The sequence below is a fragment of the Pagrus pagrus genome (assembly GCF_965226575.1).
Source record: "Pagrus pagrus genome assembly, chromosome: 14".
NCBI lineage: Eukaryota > Metazoa > Chordata > Actinopteri > Spariformes > Sparidae > Pagrus > Pagrus pagrus.
In genome coordinates this window covers 1,537,738-1,549,293 of record NC_140198.1, presented here as the reverse complement: position 1 = coordinate 1,549,293, position 11,556 = coordinate 1,537,738, and the positions used below count along the sequence as shown (strand labels likewise).

At 42.3% G+C, this 11,556-nt stretch overlaps 1 protein-coding gene across 2 annotated transcripts; it reads right to left on the bottom strand.

Moving 5' to 3' along the window:
- Window positions 1-6,643: 6,643 nt before the first annotated feature.
- btg4 (B-cell translocation gene 4) lies at window positions 6,644-10,873 on the bottom strand. 2 transcript variants are annotated; one of them, XM_084374578.1, is made up of 4 exons: window positions 10,329-10,873; window positions 8,858-8,995; window positions 7,842-8,112; window positions 6,644-7,135 (listed from the first exon to the last, which is right to left on the bottom strand). In XM_084374578.1, the coding sequence occupies exons 1-4, from the start codon at window positions 10,499-10,501 to the stop codon at window positions 6,953-6,955; spliced, it is 765 nt and encodes a 254-aa protein (XP_084230704.1). In that variant the 5' UTR covers window positions 10,502-10,873; the 3' UTR covers window positions 6,644-6,952. The 2 variants fall into 2 exon arrangements, with proteins under 2 accessions (XP_084230704.1, XP_084230703.1); XM_084374577.1 differs by having other exon boundaries at window positions 6,644-7,165; window positions 10,329-10,867.
- Window positions 10,874-11,556: the final 683 nt, after the last annotated feature.

Genomic DNA, 11,556 nt, shown 5'->3' with positions numbered 1-11,556 from the left:
GGGGACGTCTTAAAGAGGGCGTCTGTGATTGGACGAATCGGACTAGTGCGCGAATAAAGACGTCACGCTATTGGCTGATGGGATGTCGCACTGATGACAAACAAATACAGCAGCCAGAGGTCCTTCCTGCTTCCGGTCCTCTCAGCGTTTGAGACGAAACGAAAATGGCTTTTAATCGATGCCCCATTGTGTGCGGTGTGTTGATGCGGTGACAGATGCGGTTGTTATGCTCGGCGAATAAGAAAATATCGATCAGAAACGTTCAAAAGCGAAATAACAATTGTTCAGTGCGGTGTTTCATGTGTCTGCGCAGTTCCTCTCTCAGTAACATCTGCAGCAGACACATGGACACTGATGGCACTGTTAGATGAACAGCATGTACAGTTTTACTCAGGATGTTTTGTGCAATAAAAAAAAACCTAAAAAATACTTTTAACAGAAGAAAATGCGTAAAGGGCTAATAATCATCCTCCATTAGACTGTAAGCACCTCTGGCAGAAGCTGTGACGCCCTGATTACAACTCCAGATCATCTCTGGCTCTTTACACACTTTACTTTTCTTTCAGTTAGCACATAGAAAGCACAGCCTGCAGTCAGAGCATCCAACACGACTGAAATGTGATCCTATCAGATTATAAACAGGTGTTTTTAACTCTACATTCATCACAAAGTCACATGTAAAGAGATCCAGCAAGTCATTTACATGCAACTGCTAAAAGAAAGAAAGAAATGCAAAGAAAGAAAGAAAACAAGCTGCAGCATGTTGAGATGGGAAAATCTGCAGTTGTTATTGTAAAGCTGCAATATGTAAGGATTTTATTTGAAAAAATTAAAACAAAATTATCAACAGAATGTGAAGAAATAACTGACATTATGTCAAAGATGTCTGTGTATTGTGTTGCAGCTGCACAGCTAACTGAGCTAACTGTAGCTACAGTGATGGATGTTTAAACACAATTCAGTTGTTCGATGTTGACATGTTGTGTTCACCTTCTGCCACAAGGGGGCACTGCGAGATAGTGAGCGAAGAAGAAAGAAAGGGGAAGTATATGGAGAGAATTATGTTCCTTTATTATTCAATCAAATACAATAGATTTGAAACCAAAAAAGAGATTTGAGAGCAAAAGAGAGTAAGTGGCAATCAAATTTTTTTTTTTTGAGATCGAAACAGAACAGGTTGCAATTGAAAAAAAAATATGAGAGAGCATATTTCTTCAACTTCAATCAAAACTCAAAACCATTTTGCTTATAAATCAGCCCTCTTTGCTTTCAAGTTAAAAGCCTTTGCTTGCAGATCAGTCCTCTTTGTCCTCTTTGTCCTCTTTGGTTGCAAATTCTAAAGTTTTGCTTGCGAATTCAACTGCACTTGATGGGCGGGGCCTACGCTGGTGGATGAGTGAAGAGTTTCTATTGGCTGGTTTGACCTGGCTCCAGCGCCAGCTACGCCTTCCGCATTACACCCACTTCCCCCTTGTGCTGTGCTGCTTGGAGGTAGAGTTTAGATTCTCTGCCCGAGCCCGAGCCCGGACTTATTTCCCACCACTATCCTCGGGCCAGCATTTGTGTTTTGTTTTTTTTTTTATATATAATCATTGCTTTTTTCATTTGCGATCCATTCCGTTATGAATAAACAAACAACGCAGTGTACATGCTTCGTCCTTGTTGCATTATTCATTAAGATGATTGTAAACAGACTTCTGTAGTTCAAACACCTGGGAGTTGTAGTTGAGAACGTCAGTTATAACAGCCCACTGTAACGTAGGCTGGTGAAGGTGATAGTCCACTTTAGTGCGGTGCTTCCGGTTACTCAAGAGACGGCAGGCAGCATGTGGGGGTTTCCACACGGCACTTTTATTCATAATACTGACCACACCATGCCAGGTCTCTACGGCACTAGATGTTACAAGCATACATGCAAACGATCCAGGCCGAGGTTCTTGCACCAACACTTTACTAAATAAAATGGGGAGTCTTCTCTCTGTCAGCAGCATCCTCACGGGGAGCGGAAGTACACCTGCTCTTCTTCATCGTACAGGTTACATCACCCACTAAACAAAAGGAGGCTACATTGAATAACTCTGACTGTTACGCCACGTATTAAAAAATTGTCGGGTTTAAATCGGGCTCGGGCTCATAATTACAGTTAATGTGTCGGGCCGGGCCAGGCCGGGCTCGAGTAGGGTCGGGCCTGATCTAAGCTCTACTGGGAGGTAAGTTGATAGCCTGATGCTCTTGAAACGTTTCCCATAAGTAATGAATTGCGCTATATATCGTTAGCTACAGCCTGCCGTACATTCACAACAACAACAACAACAACAACAACAAGTAATGAATTATAATGCCCTGCTGCTGCAAGCATTAGCAGCATCATGGCTGTCTCTGCTAGTCACGGCCTGAGCAGAGCAGCCTAATGAGTGAGTGAATTACAGGGAGGCGGATACAACGTAGGGCTGTGATTTAAACATGTAGTGTTGCATGGTACTGCGGTGCCAACACGTCACGGTTCCTACACAACAGTACTACCGTGGATTACTAAACTACCTCAACTAAACTCCTCCCGGCTCCGTTCTCACTACAGCTGTTCAAATGTCAACAAACAGATCAGTGGTGCTGAAATGTGCGTTTCTCTCCTGTAGCCTACACATTCTACATCTCGGAGGTCAAAAGCATCATTCAGTGTCATTGAAGTCGGACCGTCTGACGCAGCTGCTCCTGTACAGACCAGTAATGCTGGCTGGTTAGAAATATGTGCGTGAATTTGTTAAATTATTCGTGTGTTTGTTGACATTAGAACAGCTGTAGTGAGAACGGAGCCGGGAGGAGTAGCAGCAGCCCGCTACACAGTGAAACTGGCACCGCGTTCAGCGGTAGTTTAGTAATTCACTCACTCATTAGGCTGCTCTGCTCAGGCCGTGACTAGCAGAGACAACCATGATGCTGCTAATCAGTGTGCTTGCAGCAGCAGGGCATTATAATTCATTACTTCTTGTTGTTGTTGTTGTTGTTGTTGTTGTGAATGTACAGCAGGCTGTAGCCAACAATATATAGCGCAATTCATTACTTATGGGAAACGTTTCAAGAGCAACAGGCTATCAACTTACCTCCAAGCAGCACAGCACAAGGGGGAAGTGGGTGTAATGCGGAAGGCGTAGCTGGCGCTGGAGCCAGGTCAAACCAGCCAATAGAAACTCTTCCCTCATCCACCAGCGTAGGCCCCGCCCATCAAGTGCAGTTGAATTCGCAAGCAAAACTTTAGAATTTGCAACCAAAGAGGACAAAGAGGACAAAGAGGACAAAGAGGACTGATCTGCAAGCAAAGGCTTTTAACTTGAAAGCAAAGAGGGCTGATTTATAAGCAAAATGTTTTTGAGTTTTGATTGAAGTTGAAGAAATATGCTCTCTCATATTTTTTTTTTAATTGCAACCTGTTCTGTTTCGATCTCAAAAAAAAAAAATTTGATTGCCACTTACTCTCTTTTGCTCTCAAATCTCTTTTTTGGTTTCAAATCTATTGTATTTGATTGAATAATAAAGGAACAAAATTCTCTCCATAGAAGTAACTATCTGCTGGAGTGGTTGATCCTAAAAGTTAGAAAAGGGTGATTTGTACTCGTGCTACCGTGCAGTAATAAAACCTGTTACTACCACAGTTACTTCTTTTTCATGGACTCATCCACACCTCATATTGCACCTTAGTACAGGACGATGACGTGTAATGAAGTTGATCCTGCAGCAGCTTAGGAGTGTTCTCGCGTAAACCATCCAAGAACCATCCAATTTCTAAACGTTAAATCTCAGCTCAAGTTGCACCCAGAGATCATCAACTTGTCCTGAATCACTGCTGTCATGACTGGATCCGTCACACGAACCTCTGGTACTTTACTGCATCTCCTCCACTGAGAAGAGTTTATTTCTGTGGCTCAGGAAGGATCTTATTAAGGTTTAAGAACTTATTATCAGGGCTAAACTTAATGAACTGAAAACTTAACTTATTTCTTTCACAAGATCCAAAAGTATTCAACAAAACATCCGATGAAGCAGCTTTCTGCCATCATGGCACTAAACTGTGGAGCAGCCTCCCCCTGGAGGTCAGACCTGCGACCGCCCTTGTTACTGCTAAATGTTTTTAATCGTTTATTCTCTTTATTGTCACTTTGGACTTTACAAGACAAGTTATTATTATTATTATTATTATTTTTAATAATAATAAAAGTCAGACTATCTCGACCTCTGCAATCACATTTTTAATATCACTCTGTCTCTCGCTCGTCGTCCAACTTTTCGTGTGAATCGTTGCCCTGAATGCAACAGAAGATGTGGGTTCAGAGTTTGTAACAGAGATGAAGCTGCACCAGATTCTGTCGGACTGACATTCATACATCTGTCACGTGAAACTCAGCAAAACCTGCAAATCCTGGAGCTCAGAGTGTTTACTGCAGCCACTGACTGCTTCACCCCGGCAACATCAACTCTACCTGCCAGCCAGGGGCAAGTCGAGGCATGACCTGAGATATGGGCACACACACACACACACACACGCACACACACACACACACACACACACACACACTAAAGCGTAGCTGTGGAGACAGTTGTGTTTCTCCAGCAGTGGTCACTTCTCAACAGAGCGGTGAGATCTGCAGCGACTGCAGGTAAGATCACTCATCCACACACACACACACACTCATTGAGTACAGGACAGCACTGACAGTTCACTGCAGACATTTCACATGACTGCAAACATATTTCAGGTTGTTTTTGTTAATCCAACCATACTGGAGAAAGGAATAGCCGAGCCGTCACAGATCTGAGGGTTCAGGTGTTGGAGCCGTCGAGCAGCCAATCAGAGTTCTGCTTCCTCGTCTTCGCTCCAGTGAGATTCAGCATCACGACCATCAGAGTGAGATGACGTCAAAACAGGAATAAAATCTGAAGCTCATTGGCTGGAGAAGGGCTGCCTCACTGGTAAACTTTATTATTTCTGACTAACACTGTAATTATTTATTATTTAATTATTATTTCCCCTGGGGATAATAAAGTATTTCTGATTCTGATTAATTTATATTCTTTAAATCTTTACTGGTTATGTGAAAAAGTCAGTGTCATAAAGAAAAGACAAACCGTGTATTGTGCATGTACAAATATTTTTTTTCTCAATAAATATATTCTTTAACAAATGAACACTGACTTAATTTATTAAAGTTGGAGGAAAATAATGCTGCTAATGTCTTACAGCCCAGTCTGGGCACCCTGGAGGGTTTGGTGAGTTACTTAAAAGGTTGTTTTTTTTGTTTTCACTTTTATTTCAGACATTTATTTTTTTTTTTTCTGTTTTATACGTTTATTTCCACTAAACGTTTGTGTTTGTTCTCATAGCAAAACAATAAGTCAAATAAAACATCACAAAATCTTCAGGAAAAGTTTTCTGGACTGGTAACTTCCTGGTAACTCTTAGCTGGTTGCTTGGCAACAGCTCATATCCAGGAAGTAGTCCGGTACACAAACAACAAATTGTTTCTGCACTTCGGTTTTGGTGTGAATGAATCGAACAAGACATAACATGTTCTCCAGTGGGCTTCAAAAGGTGCTGCTGTAATTTAGTTTCTTTCTGACAGAGCCACGCTAGCCGTTTCCCTCTGTTTCAAGTCTTTGTGCTAAGCTAAGCTAACTGGCTGCATCCTTGTATTTACCAGACACGAGAGCAGTATCAATCTTCTCCATTAAGTCCTCCCAGAAAGCACATTTTAATTCCCAAAAGGTCGAGCTGTTGCTTCAAGGAGCCTCTTATTTGACATTAAGTGCCACGGATTCCTGATTGGGGTTGCTGTGTAGGCAGTGTTGTTAGCTGATTGTTCTTACACACCAATCACTAACTACACTACCAGTACAACCACCACCACCACCACCACCACACACAGCCTCCACACTGAGCTCAGTTTACAGTATTCATGCATGACTGAAGTGGATTATTGAACAAAAGAAGAAAACGGGGCACTGAAGAGCTCCTCCTGCTCGTCTTGGACTTTACATTGGGATGTGTCCACTGGTCTCTTTATTGTCCGTACTTTAGAAAAGGCTTGATTGGCTGCAGGGATTTAATGTTGCAGGACCACAGTCGACCACTGGAACCAACAGTTTTCAGCTCAAACACAATGACCAGTGATGAAATAAACAATACAAGTACTGTTCTTAAGTACAATTTCCAGGTACTTTACCTTCTCTGCTACTTCATACTTCCTCCCCACTACATTTACTTGATCATTTTACTTTGCAGATTCAGATTATTCAGAGTTAATAGACTATTAATCAGACAATGTTGTGGGTGGAACATGTGAGGGGATGTTGCACCAGAGCCAAAGTAGACATTTAAAAATTTTTTTTTTTAAAAATTTGGGAATCTGACAGAAAAATCACCAATACGATAATCGGAAAAAATGCTGAATATCAACCCAGATGATCCGTCTAACCCTCGGGCGGATGTTGCCACACTTTACTTGAATGGTGCCAGTATAATAATAATAATAATAATAATAATAACTTTATTTATATAGTATGAGAGCGTTTGTCCGTGCTCGCCTCCTGGTGACGAAGTGAAAGAGGAAACGCTTCAGAACGAGCGGCAGAGCCGACACAGACGCATTCATTTCTTTTCAATGTTACTTTATTCACACTTACTTTAATCTTATAGTTTAAAAGCACATTTAGAAGGAACAATTACTTAAAATACTTGAATATTTCAAAGATTAAAAACATGCTTAAACAGCATTACTTTAAATCATTGACACTTTAAACCATGTAACAGTTATAAACTCTCATCCTTTAAAGATGCATAAACTGTCCTGAAACTCTTTTTTTCCCTGCCAACAGGGTCTGTAGTGCTTCGACCCGGCTTCAGGGCCGCCGTCCTGAGCAGGAACCCGATTGTGGTTCTAGGCTGAAGGCTCGGCTCGCTCTAGGATCGGGATTTGCTGACCCAGTGGTACTTGTCGACACGAGGCCCGGCGAAGGTGAACGAGGGTCGATAGGGCTTGAAGCTTTTCTGGCCGGAGAACTGGGAGGTCGGCCCTCCGGCTGGAGGAGCGTGAGGTGGGAACGCCTCCCCAGCGAAGGCCTTCCGCTTCTCCCTGAGCCAGGTCTGAGGAGCACCGGGAGAAAACTCACTGAACTGAGGAGAGGAGGAGGAAGGTCAGAGGAAACAGACTGAAACAGCAAAGCTTCTGTAACTACCAAACCCTGCTGGTTTAAAAGGTAACCTGGCTGCTGAGATCTCATGTTTGTGTCTTTAATGACTATTACAGGGACAGTTAGCTTTTTGGTTTTACAGCCGACAGGTTCAGATTGTCTGACAACATTATGAAGAGGATTCCTCCAGAGGCAGAATAAAGACCCTATTGCCAAAACCACCAGGCTCCATTTGCAGAAACAGTAATTTTATCATAAAACCAACTTCATTCACACGTGACAGAAAAACAAAGTTAACGATAAACATGTTGGTTTGTCTTTCCAGTGTTGCAACAATCAGCAGCTCTGGTGTCGTTCAAAGACGAGGTTCATCTGTCGGGATCCTTAGTTACAATACGAGTGTCAGTGGGAACTTTCAGTGGATGCTCTTTGTTGCATGCTCTTCTGTGTTTAGCTAAATATAGTTGGTAATATGTGGTGGACAAATTACAGACATGAGAGATTCACACGAGAATAAAATCACAGACGTCCTCAACAATTATTACAAATCACTGGAGGTCCACAAGTAATTCTAACCCAGTACAAATAGAAGCTTCAGACACAAGAACAAAGAGTCCTGGTTTTAGTTCATATAAACACGTCCCTGCTGTGTGACCCACCCTGTAGACACTGTTGGGGTTGCTGACGGTCGGGATGGTTTTGGGCTCAGGGTTGGTTGGTGCGATCGGAACAGAGCAGAGAGACGATAGGCTGCTGCTGCTCATGCTGTTGTCTCCGCCCCCGTCCTCCTCCTCGTCTGAGGAGCTTCCCGATTGGACCTCCAGGCTCGCCCGCTCCACCGCGTCATGAATGCGACGGGAAAATTCACCATCTGCACGACGACCGCTGTTCACCACCGTGACACAGAACGGAGTGCTGTGTTCACCGTACCTGCAGGGAAAACAAACAAACAAACAAACAAACAAACAAACAAACATCAACCGAGACAGACCAACAACCTTAAAACCAAAAAAACAACCCAGTACGTTACCTCTTTAAATGATGCAGGAGACGAAGACTACAATCAAACACTTTTCATTGATTCAGCGTTCGCTCTGAGTGCATGTTCAAAAGTTACACGTCTGAACCCTCAATGTGAAACTAGAGCTAGCAATTGATTAGCTTAGCATGAAGACTGGAAGCAGTGAGAAACAGCCAACCTCTCTCAACGCGACGCTTTAATAAATACATTTAAAGTGCAGTTCATTCGTTTTACATACGTCATCTCTTATGTTTAATCTGGACACAAACAAATGTAAAAAACTGCAAGTTGTGGTTTCACAGCGCATTAGAAGCTGGAACTATTTCTTGCTCAGGAGCAGAGATCCTCAAGTCTTTGGTCGCTGTGAGGCAACGAGTCCAGGAAGTCACAGGTAAGCTAAGCTAAGTTAACTAAGCTAAAACAAAGCTAGGCTAGTAAATCAGTCAGTAAACTGAAATGTGACCAGAATCTCTTTAATTCAGTCATTGCAGGGTTGGAAGCATTAATACAACAGTGAGGTTAAAGTGAGTGAGTGTGTCCAGTTTAAAGTTTACTCTCAATTTTGTGGACATTAAAACATTTTTGCCTTCAGAACCAGTGGGAGCGTTTTGGTTCTGAATGAAGTACTATTCAACACCAAGTCTGATGACCGACCTGCAGGACACCTCCCCGGGGTCGACCCACACTGTCAGCTCCTGTGGAAAGCCCAGGTCCTCGTACCGCACGGCGCTCCGCTCGCAGGCCTGCTGCAGCACCGGGTCCTGCAGCCGCACACGGTTCATCCGCAGACACCTGAAACACAGCGGGACGATCAGCACCAAGTCTTATTGAAAATGTAGATTTTGCTCTCGTGCTCTCTGTAGAGGACTAGCTTTGGTTTGATTTGACAGGTTTTTGTCCAGAGTTTTACATTTCTGTGTCAGATCTCGGCCTCAAAGCCAATAAAATACAACTGAATAAATGTCATTTGTGTTGCTCGGCAACAAAAATGTAATGAGTAACATGAATATTCAGAAACAACATTTTAAAAATGTACCAATGCTCCTGTTTGGTGAGCATTTTTAATTTCTCTTAACTTTTTGGGATTAGAAGGACTTGATAAGTATAAAAGCGAAGCATCATCTTTGAACAGGAAGAAAAAAATGTCCTTATAAAAAGAGGACGATGGGTTTATTTTGCCGTTTAACATCATAAAGTCAGTGCAACAAAGTATAAAACTGTCTTTCATCATCTTGATCCTAGTTGTTCCTCAGCAGCAGCAGACAGATCCCCTCACCTCAGTGTTTTTGTCTTACATTCAGTCTTTCTGCTCTCCACAGAGAAATGCTTGCATCACAAAATAAAAATCAATATAGACTAAATTGTACACATGTAGAAACTGTTTGTACTCTTGTGAACTGCTGGTTTCTTCCCAAGCTTCCCTTCACTCCTCAAACGAGGACCTTCTCTGCAGATTCATCTTAGCTTGTTACCATTTCTAATATATCAAACTACAAATGTTATTTAGCATAAATTAACAAGTTCCAACCAGAAAATCTGATCAGGTTTTGGACCTTTTCCACTTTTCTCTCTGGATTGGCTGCAGAAGGTCTTGGCTGAGATGGCAGCCATCTTGGTTTTGCACAGATGAATTGTTTGTTGCCACTAGATGACAGAAACCGGATGAGGACAACAGGTCTAAGTTAAGCAGAATGAAGTATAAAGTGCAGAAACCCCAAAATGTAATGACCCCATGAGGACGCAGCGTCTCAGGAGGACAAACAACCAAAACAAACTTCATCTTAAAAACAAGCTGAAGCCAAATCTCCATCCGGTGTCTGTTACTCTGGACAACATGCAGCCCGTTAAGAGACAGTTTCTGGACTAGAACTGAAAGTGAAGGCAGTATAAGTATTTTTATAAGTAGATGAGTTATTGACCCTGAGAGGGAAATCATTATCTTACAGCAGCATTAAAGGAGCAGTCTGTTGTTTTGTTGAAGAGTACATCATTCTGAGTTTGTATTATTGTCTCATTAATATTGTTAATATGAAAATTCTGAGTTTAATTTTCTTTTTTAAAACTACATAAACAAAGTGTTTCTGATATCTGACGGAGACAGACGAACCAGATGACGTGCACCGACCTGTAGGCCTGTCCCTTGGTGGGTGCGTTCGGGTGCCAGTGGTTCCTGTAGTTCTCGAACAGAACGGAGGTGAGCGCAGCAGCAAAGCGCTCCCTGCCTTCATTACCCACACATCCATATCTCTTCACCAGCCGAGCCACGAAGAACACAGCAGCAGCGATCTCCTCCTTCATGACTGCACACACACTCTCTGACCTTTATCTCAACAAACCTGCACTGTTAAAAACCTCTACAGAGAATAAAACACGTGTAGGGTGATCCTACTGTTATAGAAAAACAAAAAACGACATAAAACTAACAGGACAGCCTGGAGGTCAGACGACTTCAGCAAACAGATTTGCTGCTGGAGCTCTGGAGAGAACTCAGCTGGGGTTTCTACCACGATAATAAATAAGGAACATATATATATGTACATATGTCTAAATGTGTGTATGAAGCAGCAGCTTGTTCAGCAGCAGAAACTTCACACACATCAGATGCTAAAAGAGTCAAAACCAAAAAAATACAGTAACTCCCTCCTTCTTTCTCATGTGGTCTAATGAAACCTCAGTGCAGCTGTGTGACGGGCTGACACACCTGGAGCTGGTTGACTTAATCACCTGGTGTGTGTGTGTGTGTGTGTGTGTGTGTGACAAGGTAAAAAAGAAAACAACTTTTGTCTCACAAGATGGAGTAACAACTGAGTCCATCTCTGCAGTGATTCACTGTTGAAATTTCCAAAATGTGAATAAATGAGTTGAACGTTTGATGAGACTGAATCAATGAAACTTTATGACTTTTATTTCTCTGACAGTGACAAAGTTCTCCTCGGACCTCATTCTGTCATTAGTTGCTGCCTGGAGAGACGCCGCTCTGCTCCTCTCTCTGCTGATGAACTCACTTTTTACAAGATTAATTGGATATTAATTGACCCCGATCCAACCGCTGGGTGTCACCTCCACCAACGAGCACGTATTCACTCTTTACCAACCAAAAACACTGTAATCCCATACAGAAATATCATCGGAGTATTTGGAAGTGTTGTAAAAACTACCAAAAGTCGCACTTGAGTAAAAGTAAAGATATCGTGTTAATATATCAAGTGTATACTGGTGAAAGTCACCGATATGAGAAGCACTTGAGTAAAAGTCTTCATCTATCTGATAATAAATGTTCTTCAGGATCAAAAGCACAAAGTATTATTATCCTATTATCACATCTGATATTCAGATTTGTGGGATCTGTGTTT

Coding starts and splice junctions, on each gene's coding strand:
- btg4 (XM_084374577.1), bottom strand. CDS start 10,501: ATGAAGGAGGAGATCGCTGCTGCTGTGTTCTTCGTGGCTCGGCTGGTG. Junction 8,996..10,328: donor ACCAAGGGACAGGCCTACAG/GTCGGTGCACGT, acceptor GCTGTGTTTCAG/GTGTCTGCGGATGAACCGTG. Junction 7,166..7,841: donor ACCCCAACAGTGTCTACAGG/GTGGGTCACACA, acceptor TCCTCTCCTCAG/TTCAGTGAGTTTTCTCCCGG.